The sequence below is a fragment of the Dermochelys coriacea genome, chromosome 8 (assembly GCF_009764565.3).
Source record: "Dermochelys coriacea isolate rDerCor1 chromosome 8, rDerCor1.pri.v4, whole genome shotgun sequence".
Taxonomy (NCBI): domain Eukaryota; kingdom Metazoa; phylum Chordata; order Testudines; family Dermochelyidae; genus Dermochelys; species Dermochelys coriacea.
The window spans coordinates 38,718,384-38,734,206 of NC_050075.1; the positions used below are offsets into that span (position 1 = coordinate 38,718,384).

Sequence of the window (15,823 nt, forward strand, 5' to 3'; positions counted from 1 at the left end):
TCAGGAGTCCCAACCCCCAGTTTGAGAACCCCTGCTCTTATCCCATGACTGCTTACTTTGCGTAGTAGCCTTTAGTGAGGGACCTTGCAAGAGGCTTTCTGAAAATCCAAGTACACTATATCTACTTGGTCACCCTTGTCCACAATTGTTGATCCCCTCAAAGAATTCTAATAGATTGGTGAGGCATTATTTCATTTTACAAAAGCTGTGTTGACCCTTCCCCAACAAATAGTGTTTATCTAGGTGTCTGATAATTCTGTTTTTTACTACAGTTCAACCAATTTGCCTGATAATTAAGTTAGGCTTGTAATTGCCAGGATCGCCTCTGAAGCCTTTTTAAAAAAATTGGCATCACATTAGCTTTCCTCCAGTCATCTAGTACAGAGGCTGATTTAAGTGATAAATTACATAGCACACTTAGGAGTTCTGCAATTTCATATCTGAGTTCCTTCAGAACTCTTGGGTGAATACCATCTATTACTGTTGACTTATTACTGTTTAATTTACCAATTTGTTCCAAAACATCCTCTACTGATAACTCAATATGGAACAGTTCCTCACCTAAAAAGAATGGCTCAGGTATGGAAATCTCCCTCACATCCTCTGCGGTGAAGAATAATAGAAAGAATTCATTTAGCTTCTCCTCAATGGCCTTATCTTCCTTGAGTGTTCCTTTAGCACCTCGATTGCCCAGTGATTGTTTGACAGTTCGTTTTGCTATTAGTTTTTGAATTTTGCTAGTTGCTCTTCAAATTCTTTTTTAGTCTGCCTAATTATACTTTTCATACTTGACTTGCCAGAGTTTATGCTTCTTTCTACTTTCCTCAGTAGTATTTAACTTGGAATTTTTAAAGGATGCCTTTTTGCCTCTAGCCACTTTCTTTTATTGGGAAGAGCAATATTACTTTGTCACTACCAGAGTCTTTTAACAGTATTAGGTACTTTCAATATTAATACAACTGCTGAGATGGTGGCTGTTGCTTCTCTCATCGAGCATGATGGCGCCCCATAGGAGGAAATGATTGCTCCTTACCGTAAGGATGTGCTGCAACCCAGAACGCATCAGCTCACTTCGAATGTGAACTCGGAAGTCGAGCTCATCAGCAGGGATGATAAGGGCATTGATCAGCTGCATACAGGCTACCTAAAATAGGGAGACAGACAGTTTCTGCATCAGAGTGAGCCAGGTCTCTATCCCCACATCCAAGACTTCTAGTCAGGAGCTCAGAATGCCCAGAACACTGTAGCCATCAACCAGGGAAGTGCTACAAATAGGGAGATATCAAACAGATCGTATCTTACACCCTCCCTCCTTATCCTCCTCACTACAGAAAGCAGTCAAACTGCTAGAGTAGACCAATCCTCTCTTGCTCCTCCACTAGAACAGAGAACAATGCCCACATATACTGAGGGTTGAGGTACCTTCAGTGCCACGGAGGTTCCGCCCTTTAGGCCATCCAACAAGGGACCAAATCGCTCCACCTCGTCCACTTCTGCTCGCTCTGTCAGTGCCTCCAGAACCTGCTCATGCCTGAAACAGTACGAAGAGGGAATCAGCAGCAGTCTCAATTGGGGGTGGGGTGGAAAGGGAAGAGGTATGCATGCGTGTCACCGTTGTAAAACAAAGACAGGGAGAGAATCGGGGACTCCAGAGTGGCAAATAACAGCCAGCTCAAGAGAGATGAGTGGTCAAATGAATCCCATAGACACGTACATGTCCTCGGGCTGAGGCAGGATACAGAGAGCTGACAGCAGTTTCACAGCATCTATCATCATGGAAGGGACTTTGGGGTCAACAGCTCTCACCAACAACAAGATCCCCTCCTCCGTTTCCAGCATTGTCTTGATTCCAAACTGAAGGGGAAAGAAAGGATGAGTTAGTATATTTGACTCAGCTAGCCTACTAAGGAGCATAGTGCGAACTGTTTATGGCTCAAAGTTGAGACTGCTTTAAGGCTAAAGGGAAGCAACTTCACCACAAACAGTGCAGATGGCAAGAGGTTTGCCCAATGTCTGTCCACACATCCCTTCTATTATTTCAGAGGGGAGACCAAGGAAGGACAAGGGGGTAGGAGTTGGGGTGTCCTAAAGGGTCAAAGCCAGCAAGAAGAAAGGTACTTAGTGGGATCTTGACAGGTGTGCATGGATGTGCACAATGAAAGGAGAATCCCTGTGAGAACAGTATCAGAGAGAAAGGAATCAAAGAAGCTAGAAAGGAGAGATAGAGACGTCACAGCGTATGTGAGTGAGAAAGGAAGGGTGAAGAGAACCAAAGGGACAGGGGAGTTTAATAAAACTAATACTATGTGTCCCAGAATGCCTGCAAATGAGAAGGAAAAGTAGGACAGCCTGGGGCATGAGTGAGAAAGACAGAGAAAGGGAGGCTGGACAGAGGGCAGAGATGTAGAGTACAAACAAACAGCAAAGGAGACAGGGATATTGGTGTCCTCAGAGTGCCCACAGGTGTGCAGAGGTATAGCAGAGAGGAGGACACAGACTGAAGATAGCACAGTACCAAAGTGTCCCCAAATATCTGAAAAAGAGAGTATGGCAGGATGGAGAGAAAGTATACTGGAGGCCCAGAAGAAGTAGGAGTGGTACAGGAGGAAGGTGGTGGGGAGGGGCGGGAGGCAGAAGTGCACAGTCTGAGGAAGTGGGTGAGAAGCGTGAGTGAAACGTAAGCAAGGGTTTACTGAAGAGTCAGGAGCCTTCATCCCCACCTCCCCTACCATTTTTGGGAATGGCCCCATGCCACCAGCGCAGAAAGTATATGAGGAAGAGGAGGTGGCAATATATGGATGTATCTAGGGTAAGGACAGGGATCTCACCTTGTTGTTCATGAAAGCCTTCAGGCATCGGATGATCTCATGTTTGCTCCGGGTGTCATAGGAGCTGTGAGGAAGGAAAGCCAGCTCATGAATAGTCACATGGAGCATGATACATGGCATCATGCTTCCCCCAGTTAAAGGACAGTAGGCCCACAACTCTCAGGTGGGGCCAGGAAAGATCTTAGGTATCCAGTGCTGCACTAAGACTCCAACCCCCATCACCCCCCCACACACAACTGAATTCAAAAGAAAGAAACACAGGAAAAAGGCTGCTACATCTCCTGGGGGAAAACCTCCACGCTCACCCCACCATTACCCACGAACACAGACACTCCCTACCCAACTTTAGCCTCTGCCCTTTAGTCCCCCCCTCCTCCCATGAGTCACCCCCATGTACACATCCCTGTTCATCTGACCCCACTAAAGACCTCTTCTGGCAAGCCCTAGACACAAACCACTGCCCCATAACTGAACTGCACTGGAGCAATGCCCCCTCCTCCCCACACCCTTCTGACCATACAGTGAAACCTCCCTGCCCCAAGGCTTTCTTCTTGTTCTCCCCACCACCTTCAATTAGCCAAACAACATGTACATGCAGTAATAATCCTGTAGCCTCACAAGCCCTTTAGGATTATGAGAGCTTGTAAACGTAACAGGTCAGAGTCTTACTTGACTCTAGCTGTAGAGAGCTATGCATAATAAGTTACCACTTATATAGCTCTTCAGCCACAGATCCCAAAGCACTTCATAAAGATGGGTAAAAGTACCACCATCCACATTTAATAGATGGGAAAACAGAGGGGGGGTGTTACAGAGTCAGTGGCAGAGCCAGGAAAAGAATCCAGGTTTCCTGGTTCCCAGACTCCTGCCCTAACCATGAAACTGTGATGGATTTGGAGGTACCCTGTGATAATTTATGAATATTGTATGTTAGCCTGGTGATTGGGGTATTTTCTGTATGACTTTATAAATTTAATTCAACAGGAATGTGTCTGTCAAACCAGGCAGAAAGGAGAAAGAATGGCTGAAGATAGCCACCACTCAGTACACATTTGACAGTTGTTAGGGGACAATGCCAGAAATGTTAGCTTTCATGATTGGCTGGCAATGGAGGAACAACCGACAAAACTGGTTGTGACCAGGATGGGAAAAGACCTATGAACACAGAAGAACAAAAGCACTTTTCTCTGTAATGCTTTGTTCCTACTACTAAAATGAACACTCCCCTTGGCTTTAAGAAAGCTGCCGGCTCACTGGACACCACTGGTCATAGACTCGCAGACGGAAGAACTGCAAGTGCTCAGACTCGGTCTGACCAGCAGGATACACAGGATGCTGTTCCCCAGGGCCTGGTCTAAGAGCGGAAAGATTGTGGAAAAAGCTCAAAGTCTGATGGCTGAGGGGGCATACTCAGAAAGACCAGCCAGGGGACAGATGTGCAGCTAACCCTGGAACCATGACACACACACTTAGGACACTTTATAAATAGCTTCCATTCAATTTGTCCCTCACCTGGGTGCCTCGTCCTTCTCATCATGGAGCCTTTTTAATATGTCCAGCAGGCAGTTGAGGCCCTCAGCCCCAAAATTCTGTACCCAGCTGTAAGAAACACAACAGTCATATTAGCAGCACATAGAAGGACAGAAAGTCACAAAACCCTCAACCACCCCCTGTCCTCTCTCTTCAATCACAATGCACCATCCCCATCCCCTGATAAGTAAGCACCTAACCCCCTTGCTTATAGCTTCAGCTCCCTGCCTGATCTCCTTTGCTCCAGCCAGCCCTTTACCTGACAGGATTGTTGTTGAGCGACACTCGCAGAGACTCCAAACAACCGAGCAATTGGGCATCCCTGAGATTTGATTTCAGCTCCTGGATATAGATCATGGCCGACTTTGAGCTCTCCTTCTGACTCATGCCCTACACAGGAAAGAAAGAACAGGCTATTAGGTAAACTAACTGTGGTTGCAGCACCAGGGCATAGAAATGGGTTTTCAAAATGGTATTTTTATGTTGTGTGAATGGGCACACACATACATGTACCCTCCATTTCAAAGAGCTTCAGAGTGAAGCTAGCCTAGCTGAAGCATTAACCGCTAAATTAGCTGTAAAGTTTAGTCATCCTCAAAACTTGAAACTACCTAATTTAGTTTAGTGTTCAAAGTAAACAAATTATATTTAATTGGCTTTCTCAATATACACTCACGAACACAGACACACAACTGAATTAGAATGTTGGAGTTATTTAAAAAAAAAGTTTGAAGGTCAGAGGTATTTCATAGTTACATTTCTGATCCCTTACCCTGGCCCTCCATCCATCAAGCTTACAGGCAATCAGTACAAGTCATATCAGTAGGCTGTAACTATAGTGGGGGAGGTGGCAATCAGCAGTTGGTGAGTGAGGCAGATTTGGCTCTCCAGCTCCTATAGGAATGGTGCCCAAGTCAGTTCTGTTTGTGGACTATATACAGATGGATAGAAGGGGAGATGTTGGTGTTTGGCACTGCTAATGGATAGGTGAAGGGGAGGAGGATCTGTGTTTGGGCCAGTGGCCCTTTGTACATCAGTGCATTCACATGCTTTTCACTGGAGTATTTCAGAACACGTAAGTAGGGCCTACCAAATTCATGCTCCATTTTGGTCAACTGCACGGTCATAGGATTTTAAGAATTGTAAATGTCATTATTTCAGGTATTTAAATTAAAAGTTTACTGTGTTGTAATTGTAGGGCTCCTGATCAGTGTTCCCTCTAATTTTTCCAACGAATGTGCAGAATGATTTTTATTATGCGCACCAATATGGAGGTGATGTGTGACACATCACCTCCATATTGGTGGACATAACAAAATTCATATGGCAGGGGTGGGGCTGAGGGGTTTGGAGTGTGGGAAGGTGAGGGCTCTGGCTGGGGGTGTGGGCTCTGGGGCGGGTCTGGGGATAAGAGGCTCAGGACTGGGGCAGAGGGTTGGGGTACGGACTCCAGCTGGGGGTGCAGGCTCTGGAGTGGGGCTGGGGATGAGGCAGAAGGTTGGAGTGCAGGGGTGGGGGGCGTTAGGGCTCCGGCTGAGGGTGAGGGCGCTGGGTTGGGGCCAGGGATGAGGGGTTTGGGGTGCAGGCTGCCCTGGGGCTAGAGCGGGAGAGGCGCCTCTCCCCACCACAGCAGCTCCAGGGCGGGGCTGGGTTGGGGCACCTCTCCCACAGCCACGGCAGGTCTGGGCCGGGGCTGGTGGGGAGAGGCATCTCTCCCCATCACAGCCCTGAGCACTTGTGCGGTGCTTAACAGGCTGCTGCACAGCCGTGCAGCTTAGAGGGAACTTTGGTCCTGACCCATAAAGGAGTTTTGGGGGGGTTGCAAGGTTATTGTTGGGGGGGTGGTTGCGGCACTGCTACCCTTACTCCTGCGCTGCTGCTACCAGTGGTATTTGCCTTCAGAGGTGGGGGGGCTGGAGTGCGTTGGCTGCTGGCTGGGAGTCCAGCTCTGAAGGCAGAGCTGCTGCCAACAGCAGCACAGATGTAAGGATGGCCTGGTACGCTATTGTCACCCTTCTGCGCTGCTGCCTTCAGAGCTCAGCCATCAGCCGCCACTCCCTGGCCACCCAGCTCTGAAAGCAGCAGCGCAGAAGTAAGGATGGCATGGTATGGTATGGTATTGCCACATTTACTACTGCATGTCTGCTGGCGGGGTGCTTTGTTCAGAGCTGGGCACCCAGCCAACAGACACTGCTCTCCAGTTGCCCATTTCCGAAGGCAGTGAAGAAGTAAGGATGGCAATACCGTAACCCCCTTAAAATAACCCTGTGACCCCCCTGCAACTCCCTTTTGGGTAAGGACCCCCAATTTGAGAAACGCTGGTCTCTCCCTTGAAATCTAAAAGGCCAAATTTCACAGTCCTTGACATGATTTTCATGGCCATGAATCTGGCAGGGCCCTATTCTTAAGAGAAGCACAACTCTATAGCTACAGGGCCCACTCTTGTCTCTCAGTTTAGGTTTCATGCTCTTTTTTGGTTTATTTTTTTGAGGAGATGGAAGGGGTTATCTGCTATTCCGATTGCCAGAGAAACGTTCCTATTTCACTGTCACTCTCAGAGGAAGTCTGTGCCAGGAGTGTGATCTTATATTTTGTCCTAAAGGTTCTGCAGTTTGGGCTCACATCTACTGCTTCTCGAAAAAGTACTATAGCTCAATGCCCTCCTCAGAGGACACCTTGCCCATGCTCCTGAGAGTTTCGCTCTGAACTACATTAGCCATTAGTCCTAGGTGATCACAGCTGCCATGCTGAGTCACAGGGAGGCCAGGAGAGGGGGAATCTTGGAGGCCCAGCACTAAGGTCTTTGAGATTAGGATTCAATTCCTTGGATCAGAAAGGCAGTCATACACTGGTATGAGGTGCCCTCTGTCTGCCTTGTGGAAAAAGTGGGCTGCTGCAGTTTGAATGAATGGGAACTTGTATACGCCCTTTAGTGCCATCACTAAGTAAAAAGTGTTGCTGTAATTGAGCCTGGAGGCCATTCATACATTCTAAGGCCAAAAGTTGCCATCATTCACCCCTGTGAATAAACTGATTATTGTGCCTGGGTTCACATCTGACCAAAAGAGTACAAGCTTCTGAATCAGCGAAAAAGGTACAGGCATTTCTACTACTAATGCTGTCTGGGTGTCCAGGAGCAGTGGCGATTTCAGCAGGACCCGGAGACCGTTACTCACCTGAGATCAGGGTCAAGACAAGCCCTAATTTCAGCTAGTAACTTTAAATTTCTTCCTTCTTCCCGCAACTACAACCTCAATCTTTAGCCAGCTGCATTTTATTCAGGTCCTTCATAGCTGGTGAAGACACTATTGTGATGAGAAGGTGCTAGAGCTGAGCATCAATAGCATGGTACCAGCAATGAAGTCCACAGTGTTTCATGAGCTCCTCTACAACACAGTAGTTGACATCTCCAACTGGAACTGGCATCAAAAGTACGTAATGTCAATAGCTCCACTTTGGCACATCTTTGCAGTATGGCAGGGGAGGGTTATATTAGAAATGTGAACGAGTAGGTTGTGTGCAAGAGGATATCTGAAGACAGGTGAAAGGAGGATTCACATAAGGAATGAGAGTTAAGATCAAGGTCTTTTCCTCAAAGATTTGTATTTACAAGAAGAAAGTAAACAAAATTGCTTTCAGCTTGTGATTCTATCCAATCCTTGAAGTGAATTTCTTTAGCTGCCCCAGGTCCAGGATAGGATGCATTCCATAGCAGGACTAGAAAAGCTTTCCCTTGAACTCCTGAGGTACTACTTCTATGGCTCCTAGATGAAGGAATCCACCTTCTTCCCTCAGTTGTTTCATGAGATGGGTCACTGAAGCGGGGTTGGAGATTGGCAAGGACTTGAATTATATAGATCGACCTTTGGTACTAATTTCACAATACCCATTGGTCTGAAGTTATCCCAGCCCAGGGTTGAGAAAAATGGGAAAGACAACAACCCAAAATAGGAGTGACAAGAGGAAGCTCTGGTGGCATCAATACATGGCTCTTGACATGAACATCAAACCTGCAGTTTGGAAGACAATGTCAGGCAAGTGGTAGAAGAAGAGGGAGTGGCTCTCTTGCAGGAGATGAGACTACTTCATACAGTAGTTAGTAGGTCTGTGGTTTCAGAGTAGCAGCCGTGTTAGTCTGTATTCGCAAAAAGAAAAGGAGGACTTGTGGCACCTTAGAGACTAACAAATTTATTAGAGCATAAGCTTTCGTGAGCTACAGCTCACTTCATCGGATGCATTTGGTGGAAAAAACAGAGGAGAGATTTATATACACACACACAGAGAACATGAAACAATGGGTTTATCATACACACTGTAAGGAGAGTGATCACTTAAGATAAGCCATCACCAACAGCAGGGGGGGGAAGGAGGAAAACCTTTCATGGTGACAAGCAGGTAGGCTAATTCCAGCAGTTAACAAGAATATCAGAGGAACAGTGGGGGGTGGGGTGGGAGGGAGAAATACCATGGGGAAATAGTTTTACTTTGTGTAATGACTCATCCATTCCCAGTCTCTATTCAAGCCTAAATTAATTGTATCCAGTTTGCAAATTAATTCCAATTCAGCAGTCTCTCGTTGGAGTCTGTTTTTGAAGCTTTTTTGTTGAAGTATAGCCACTCTTAGGTCTGTGATCGAGTGACTAGAGAGATTGAAGTGTTCTCCAACTGGTTTTTGAATGTTATAATTCTTGACGTCTGATTTGTGTCCATTCATTCTTTTACGTAGAGACTGTCCAGTTTGGCCAATGTACATGGCAGAGGGGCATTGCTGGCACATGATGGCATATATCACATTGGTAGATGCGCAGGTGAACGAGCCTCTGATAGTGTGGCTGATGTGATTAGGCCCTATGATGGTATCCCCTGAATAGATATGTGGACAGAGTTGGCAACGGGCTTTGTTGCAAGGATAGGTTCCTGGGTTAGTGGTTCTGTTGTGTGGTGTGTGCTTGCTGGTGAGTATTTGCTTCAGATTGGGGGGCTGTCTGTAAGCAAGGACTGGTCTGTCTCCCAAGATCTGAGAGAGCGATGGCTCGTCCTTCAGGATAGGTTGTAGATCCTTGATGATGCGTTGGAGAGGTTTTAGTTGGGGGCTGAAGGTGATGGCTAGTGGCGTTCTGTTGTTTTCTTTGTTGGGCCTGTCCTGTAGTAGGTGACTTCTGGGTACTCTTCTGGCTCTGTCAATCTGTTTCTTCACTTCAGCAGGTGGGTATTGTAGTTGTAGGAATGCATGATAGAGATCTTGTAGGTGTTTGTCTCTGTCTGAGGGGTTGGAGCAAATGCGGTTATATCGTAGCGCTTGGCTGTAGACAATGGATCGAGTGGTATGATCTGGATGAAAGCTAGAGGCATGTAGGTAGGAATAGCGGTCAGTAGGTTTCCGATATAGGGTGGTGTTTATGTGACCATCGCTTATTAGCACCGTAGTGTCCAGGAAGTGGATCTCTTGTGTGGACTGGTCCAGGCTGAGGTTGATGGTGGGATGGAAACTGTTGAAATCATGGTGGAATTCCTCAAGAGCTTCTTTTCCATGGGTCCAGATGATGAAGATGTCATCAATGTAGCGCAAGTAGAGTAGGGGCATTAGGGGACGAGAGCTGAGGAAGCGTTGTTCTAAGTCAGCCATAAAAATGTTGGCATACTGTGGGGCCATGCGGGTACCCATCGCAGTGCCGCTGATTTGAAGGTATACATTGTCACCAAATGTGAAATAGTTATGGGTCAGGACAAAGTCACAAAGTTCTGCCACCAGGTTAGCCGTGACAGTATCGGGGATACTGTTCCTGACGGCTTGTAGTCCATCTTTGTGTGGAATGTTGGTGTAGAGGGCTTCTACATCCATAGTGGCTAGGATGGTGTTTTTAGGAAGATCACCAATGGACTGTAGTTTCCTCAGGAAATCGGTGGTGTCTCGAAGATAGCTGGGAGTGCTGGTAACGAAGGGCCTGAGGAGGGAGTCTACATAGCCAGACAATCCTGCTGTCAGGGTGCCAATGCCTGAGATGATGGGGCGTCCAGGATTTCCAGGTTTATGGATCTTGGGTAGCAGATAGAATACCCCAGGTCCTGGCTCCAGGGGTGTGTCTGTGCGGATTTGTTCTTGTGCTTTTTCAGGGAGTTTCTTGAGCAAATGCTGTAGTTTCTTTTGGTAACTCTCAGTGGGATCAGAGGGTAACGGCTTGTAGAAAGTGGTGTTGGAGAGCTGCCTAGTAGCCTCTTGTTCATACTCCGACCTATTCATGATGACGACAGCACCTCCTTTGTCAGCCTTTTTGATTATGATGTCAGAGTTGTTTCTGAGGCTGTGGATGGCACTGTGTTCTGCATGGCTGAGGTTATGGGGTAAGCGATGCTGCTTTTCCACAATTTCAGCTCGTGCACGTCGGCGGAAGCAGTCTATGTAGAAATCCAGGCTGCTGTTTCGACCTTCAGGAGGAGTCCACCCAGTAGTAGGTCTGTGTTGTTGAAAAAAGGAAGTTCCCTGTCAGAACTGGCTCTACTATCTAGAGGGTTTGCTCCTGGTAGTAAGTGTATAGATACCCTGGGACCTCAGAATAGCCTTAGAGTCCTTAGGAATATGTAAGCTAAATGAGTCTGGCCCTTCAAAGCTAGTTTGGATCTCTTGAGGAATCCCAGAGGACTATACCCAAGATGTGCCCCCCAACCCTCCCAGTAATGCATGGGACCTCTGCCACCTCCTCATGTTTTCTCTCTCATATTCCAGTGTGCTAGTCAGGCACCTAACTGGTGAAGGAATGTCACACATGAAGCTGCACAAAACTTCATTTCCCCCCCCCCAAAAATCAATTGCTATTGCCTCCCCTTCCCCAAAAATGAGGCGAGGAATTACTGTTCATTATTTACCCATTCCCAGAGGGGAAAGGGATTCCACACAAATGACTTCTACCTGCAGGGAAGGGGGGCTGTAGACTGTCCCTGGCTTTGATACACAGGATTGGAGAAAAGCCTTCTCTCAGTGTCAGGAGTTTCCCCCTGCCCATACATGGGAGGGAAATCCCAACCTGCTGGGGGAGGGGCTTTCCGAGCTTTGTCTTTGGAAAGCTGGGGTCTAGAACTCAGCTGATTAAGTGTGGAGCTAGCTGTACTGACCCAGCAGGAAGAGGGGAGGGGCAATTCCCATGATGAAAGTGGTACTCTAAGTTTCCTGTAAGCTGTGCAGCAGCCTATTAAGCACCACACAGGCGCTCAGGGAACCCAGCCCCAGCCATCCTGCCATGGCTAGGGAAGAGGCTCCCTTCCCCCAGCCCGAACCTAGCCCGATCCCCGACCTGCCATGGCCGGGTGACAGGCACCCCCTTCCCTCAACCCCAACCTAGCAAAAGATTCCAATCTTGCACGAGGTGCATGTTCAACACAAGTGAGATCCAACCAGACAAAGACTTGAACTACCACATTCTAATTGTGATGTAACTGATTTCTAATTACAATTTAAAGTACCTGAAATGGTTGCTTGAAAGCATTCCCTTAGGTTTTAAAAAGGAAAGTATTTTAAAACACTTATATTTGGAAACCCTCTTTAAATTGTATACATCCTTCCTACATATTATATTTTGCCATCATTATGTTCTATGTGAGGTATAAAGATAATGCATGCTTTTCAATGAAAAAAATACAACATAGTATTTGAATGAAAATCTCTCAGCAAAACTCAATGTCCTTAAATTGAGGCAGTACAGCAGATAGAGCTGGAGACTGTAACTTGCTTGAACCCAAACATCTCTGCCGATGGAGTTACCAACTCCACTGCACTGGAACACTCAGCTGGCCAACAAATCATCTACATTCCAACAGATCTTCTAGACTCATTGACTGGTCAAGTCAAGGTAGGATTGACTTGGACTCAGAGGCACAGATGCAGAGAAATATCCCTTCTACCACTCCAGCCCCTTCAAGCAGCAGTAAGAGGCATGTTTTCTGGTGTCTAAAGTCAACAGTTTAAAACTCTGGTGTCTAAACCTAGGCACCTAAACCCATCTTTAGGCAGTTAAATAATAATGGCCGGATTTTCAGAGGTACTGAGCACCAGCAGCTCCCACTGTAGTCACTGTGTAGCTAAGTGGACTGTGCACGTGGTGAAGAATCTAACTATTACTGCCTGCCTCCTAGTGGGGGAAGGAAAGAAAAGGAGATGATGCTCAGAAATAGAGATAGAGCTCTGGAAGCTGGTCTTGGTAGGGGTGGTCAAAAGTGCAGCTGGAGCAGGACACTAGAGACTGGGCTTTTGTTTTGTTTTTGGTTGGGAAAATCACTTTGGTAAGACTACCCACATGATGAGTTTACATTTTGAAGCCTTTAAGCAAGGAAAAGGAAAATGCAAGTGGAGACTCCAGCAGACACTTGGTGAAGTTTAAAACTCCATGAGGACCTTATGGTGTGTCCAAAGATTCAGAAATTTTTTTGAATAATTTTCCATATGTGCACCCAACTTTGTCCAATATTGTCTATGCACTAGATCTCATTAGGACTCAAATGTGAAGTTTGTGATGCAAACCATTCAAAGACAGAACTTGAAAGAAGAGCAGGAGTAGGATTTTCAAGAAGTAAAATACCAGCTACATATTTTCATAGCCCTATGTCTCAGAAATGACTTTGCAGATTCACCACACATTTTGATTTTTTTAAAGAATAGAAGAGTCTCCTGTAGCCAAACATCACACTTTTAAAGTTAAAAGTGGAAGAGATCTTTTTTGGAAGTGGAGACCAAAAATCAAGCTTATAATGGAAGTTTATTTACAGCTTTGGTTAAAGAGAGGCTCTCCCCCCCTACAGAGGCAATGTCAGCTTGAAACATCTTTGTAGAACTTTAGTACTTAATATAGTTACTTATAACATGCACATATACTAAAACAAAACATTTTGCTTCAAAAAGGCCATTTTCATAGAAAAAAATTTCAAATGAAAAATTACTTTTTTTTTTTAGAAACAAACTTCACAGAAAATGTATTTTTTCAGTTTTGAGTTTTCAACAAAAAAAAGGAAATTTGAGAAACTTAATGTTTGTCCCCCTGCCCCTCATCCCTTTTTGCTATTTTTAAAGAGAGACCCTCCCCCCAAAAATGGATTTTAGGTTTCAAAAAATGAAAAGGGTTGGGGGTTTTTTTGGAGAATTTTTTGAAGGTTTTCATAAAACACACTTAGCATTTTCAACCAGTTATAAAATGTACTATAAATGAAAGAAGTTACCAAAAAAAAAAACAAAAAAAACATTTCCCCCCATTTTATTTACTTTGTCAACTGACAACACTCTCAGCTAGTTTCTCCCTTGCTGAGGAGCCCTTTATAAACACCAACAGGGGAGCAGAAAAAAACCTTAAACACACTTTTAAAAAGAATGTTTTTAAACAGTCAATGCTATGTCTTGAAATAATGGAGCACTATCAGAAACTGGATATTTTATTTTAAACTAATCATTTAAAAAATGATGGTTACTGTAATCTTTTAATACTTAGCCATAGAAAATCTTTGTTCATTCTGCTATACTAAAATATAGTTATGAAAATAAATCACACAATATGATGAATTTATGAGAAGAAGGTTTATGAAAACTCAGCATTGGGCTAATTTCAGCCTCTTCAAACACTTCATTTGAGCCCTGGTCTACACTAAGATCTTCGGTCAAATTTAGCAGCATTAGATCAATTTAACCCTGCACCCATCCACACGACGAAGCCATTTACTTCGACTTAAAGGGGGGATTAGCGCTGAAATTGACCTTGGCGGGTCAAATTTATGGTAGTGTGGTCGCAATTCGACGGTATTGGCCTCCGGAAGCTAACGCAGAGTGCTCCATTGTGACCGCTCTGGACAGCGCTCTCAACTCAGATGCACTGGCCAGGTAGACAGGAAAAGGCCTGCGAACTTTTGAATCTCATTTCCTGTTTGGCCAGCGTGGCAAGCTGCAGGTGAGTGCACAACTCACCAGCAGAGGTGACCATGATGGAGTCCCAGAATCGCAAAAGAGCTCCAGCATAGACCGAATGGGAGGTACGGGATCTGATCACTATATGGGGAGACGAATCCATGCTATCAGAACTCCATTCCATTAGATGAAATGCTCAAACATTTGAAAAAATCTCCAAGGGCACGAAGGACAGACGCTATAACAGGGACCCGCAGCAGTGCTGCGTGAAACTTAATGCGCTCAGGCAAGCCTACCAAAAAACCAGAGAGGCAAACGGCCGCTCAGGGTCAGAGCCCCAGACATGCCGCTTCTATGATGAGCTGCATGCCATTTAGGGGGTGCAGCCACCACTACCCCACCCCTGTGCTTTGACTCCGTCTATGGATCATCACGCAACAGGGATGCGCATTTTGGGGACGAAGAAGATGATCATGAGAAGGAGGTTGAAGATAGTGCACAGCAAACAAGCGGAGAAACCGTTTTCCCCAAGAGCCAGGAACAGTTTCTCACCCTGGACCTGGAGCCAGTACCCCCCAAACCCACCAAGGCAGGCTCCTGGACCCGCCAGGAGGAGAAGGGACCTCTGGTGAGTGTATCTTTGTAAATATAACACATGGTTTAAAAGCAAGCGTGTTTAATGATTAATTTGCGGCCAGTACAGCTACTGGAAAAGTCTGTTAACGTGTCTGGGGATGGAGCGGAAATCCTCCAGGGACATCTCCATAAAGCTCTCCTGGATGTACTCCCAAAGCCTTTGCAAAAGGTTTCTGGGGAGGGCAGCCTTATTCCTTCCTCCCTGGTAGGACACCACCACACCAGGCCAGTAGCACGTAGTCTGGAGTCATTGCATAAGAAAGCATGGCAACATATGGTCCCGGTGTTTGCTGACATTCAAGCAACATCCGCTCTTTATCTCTCTGTGTTATCCTCAGGAGTGTGATATCATTCGTGGTCACCTGGTTGAAATAGGGGAATTTTATTAAGGAGACATTCAGAGGTGGCTGTTCCTGCTGGGTTCTTTGCCTGTGGCTGAACAGAAATCTTCCCGGCTGTTAGCCACTTGGTGGGGGGAAGTGTGAAGTGATCATCCCAGAGAATTGGGTGTATGTGTGTGTGGGGGGGGAGGGGAGTTAGTTGGGTTTGTGCTACAATGTTAACCCAAAAACCACAGCCCCTCCTTTTAAATTGCCAACCCATTTTAAATGGCCAACCCAACAGCTGTTTGGTATGGGAAATGAGGGCACTGCTGTTTGAAACAATTCCCACCTGTTATGAAGGTTAAAGAAGCCAAAAGACTGTGGCTTACCATGGCTGCCTGCAAGCCAAATTCTGTTGCCCACCGGCCCTGTGTGCATGATCTCACACACCAACCTGGCAGACCCTCAATCTAAGAGGCAAAATGCAACCTTGTACCGAATGCACATGTGCTATGTAATGTTAACAGCAATGTTCACTCTGAAAGAGTCTACCCATTGTTCTCTAAAATGTGTCTTTTTAACTACTACTCTCCCTTTTTTTCCCTCCCGCAGCTGCAAATGTTTCA

The 15,823-nt window shown here is 45.9% G+C and overlaps 1 protein-coding gene across 3 annotated transcripts in view; it reads right to left on the reverse strand.

Moving 5' to 3' along the window:
* Window positions 1–15,823, reverse strand: part of DIAPH1 (diaphanous related formin 1) — a 179,950-nt gene that overhangs the window by 106,386 nt on the left and 57,741 nt on the right. For all 3 annotated transcript variants that reach the window (XM_043491159.1, XM_038412010.2, XM_043491158.1), the window contains 6 exons: window positions 4,618–4,748; window positions 4,341–4,427; window positions 2,829–2,892; window positions 1,715–1,854; window positions 1,423–1,531; window positions 1,034–1,144 (listed from right to left, as the gene is read on the reverse strand). In XM_043491159.1, the coding sequence (XP_043347094.1) occupies window positions 1,034–1,144; window positions 1,423–1,531; window positions 1,715–1,854; window positions 2,829–2,892; window positions 4,341–4,427; window positions 4,618–4,748 (642 nt within the window). The remainder of the gene's footprint in view (window positions 1–1,033; window positions 1,145–1,422; window positions 1,532–1,714; window positions 1,855–2,828; window positions 2,893–4,340; window positions 4,428–4,617; window positions 4,749–15,823) is intronic.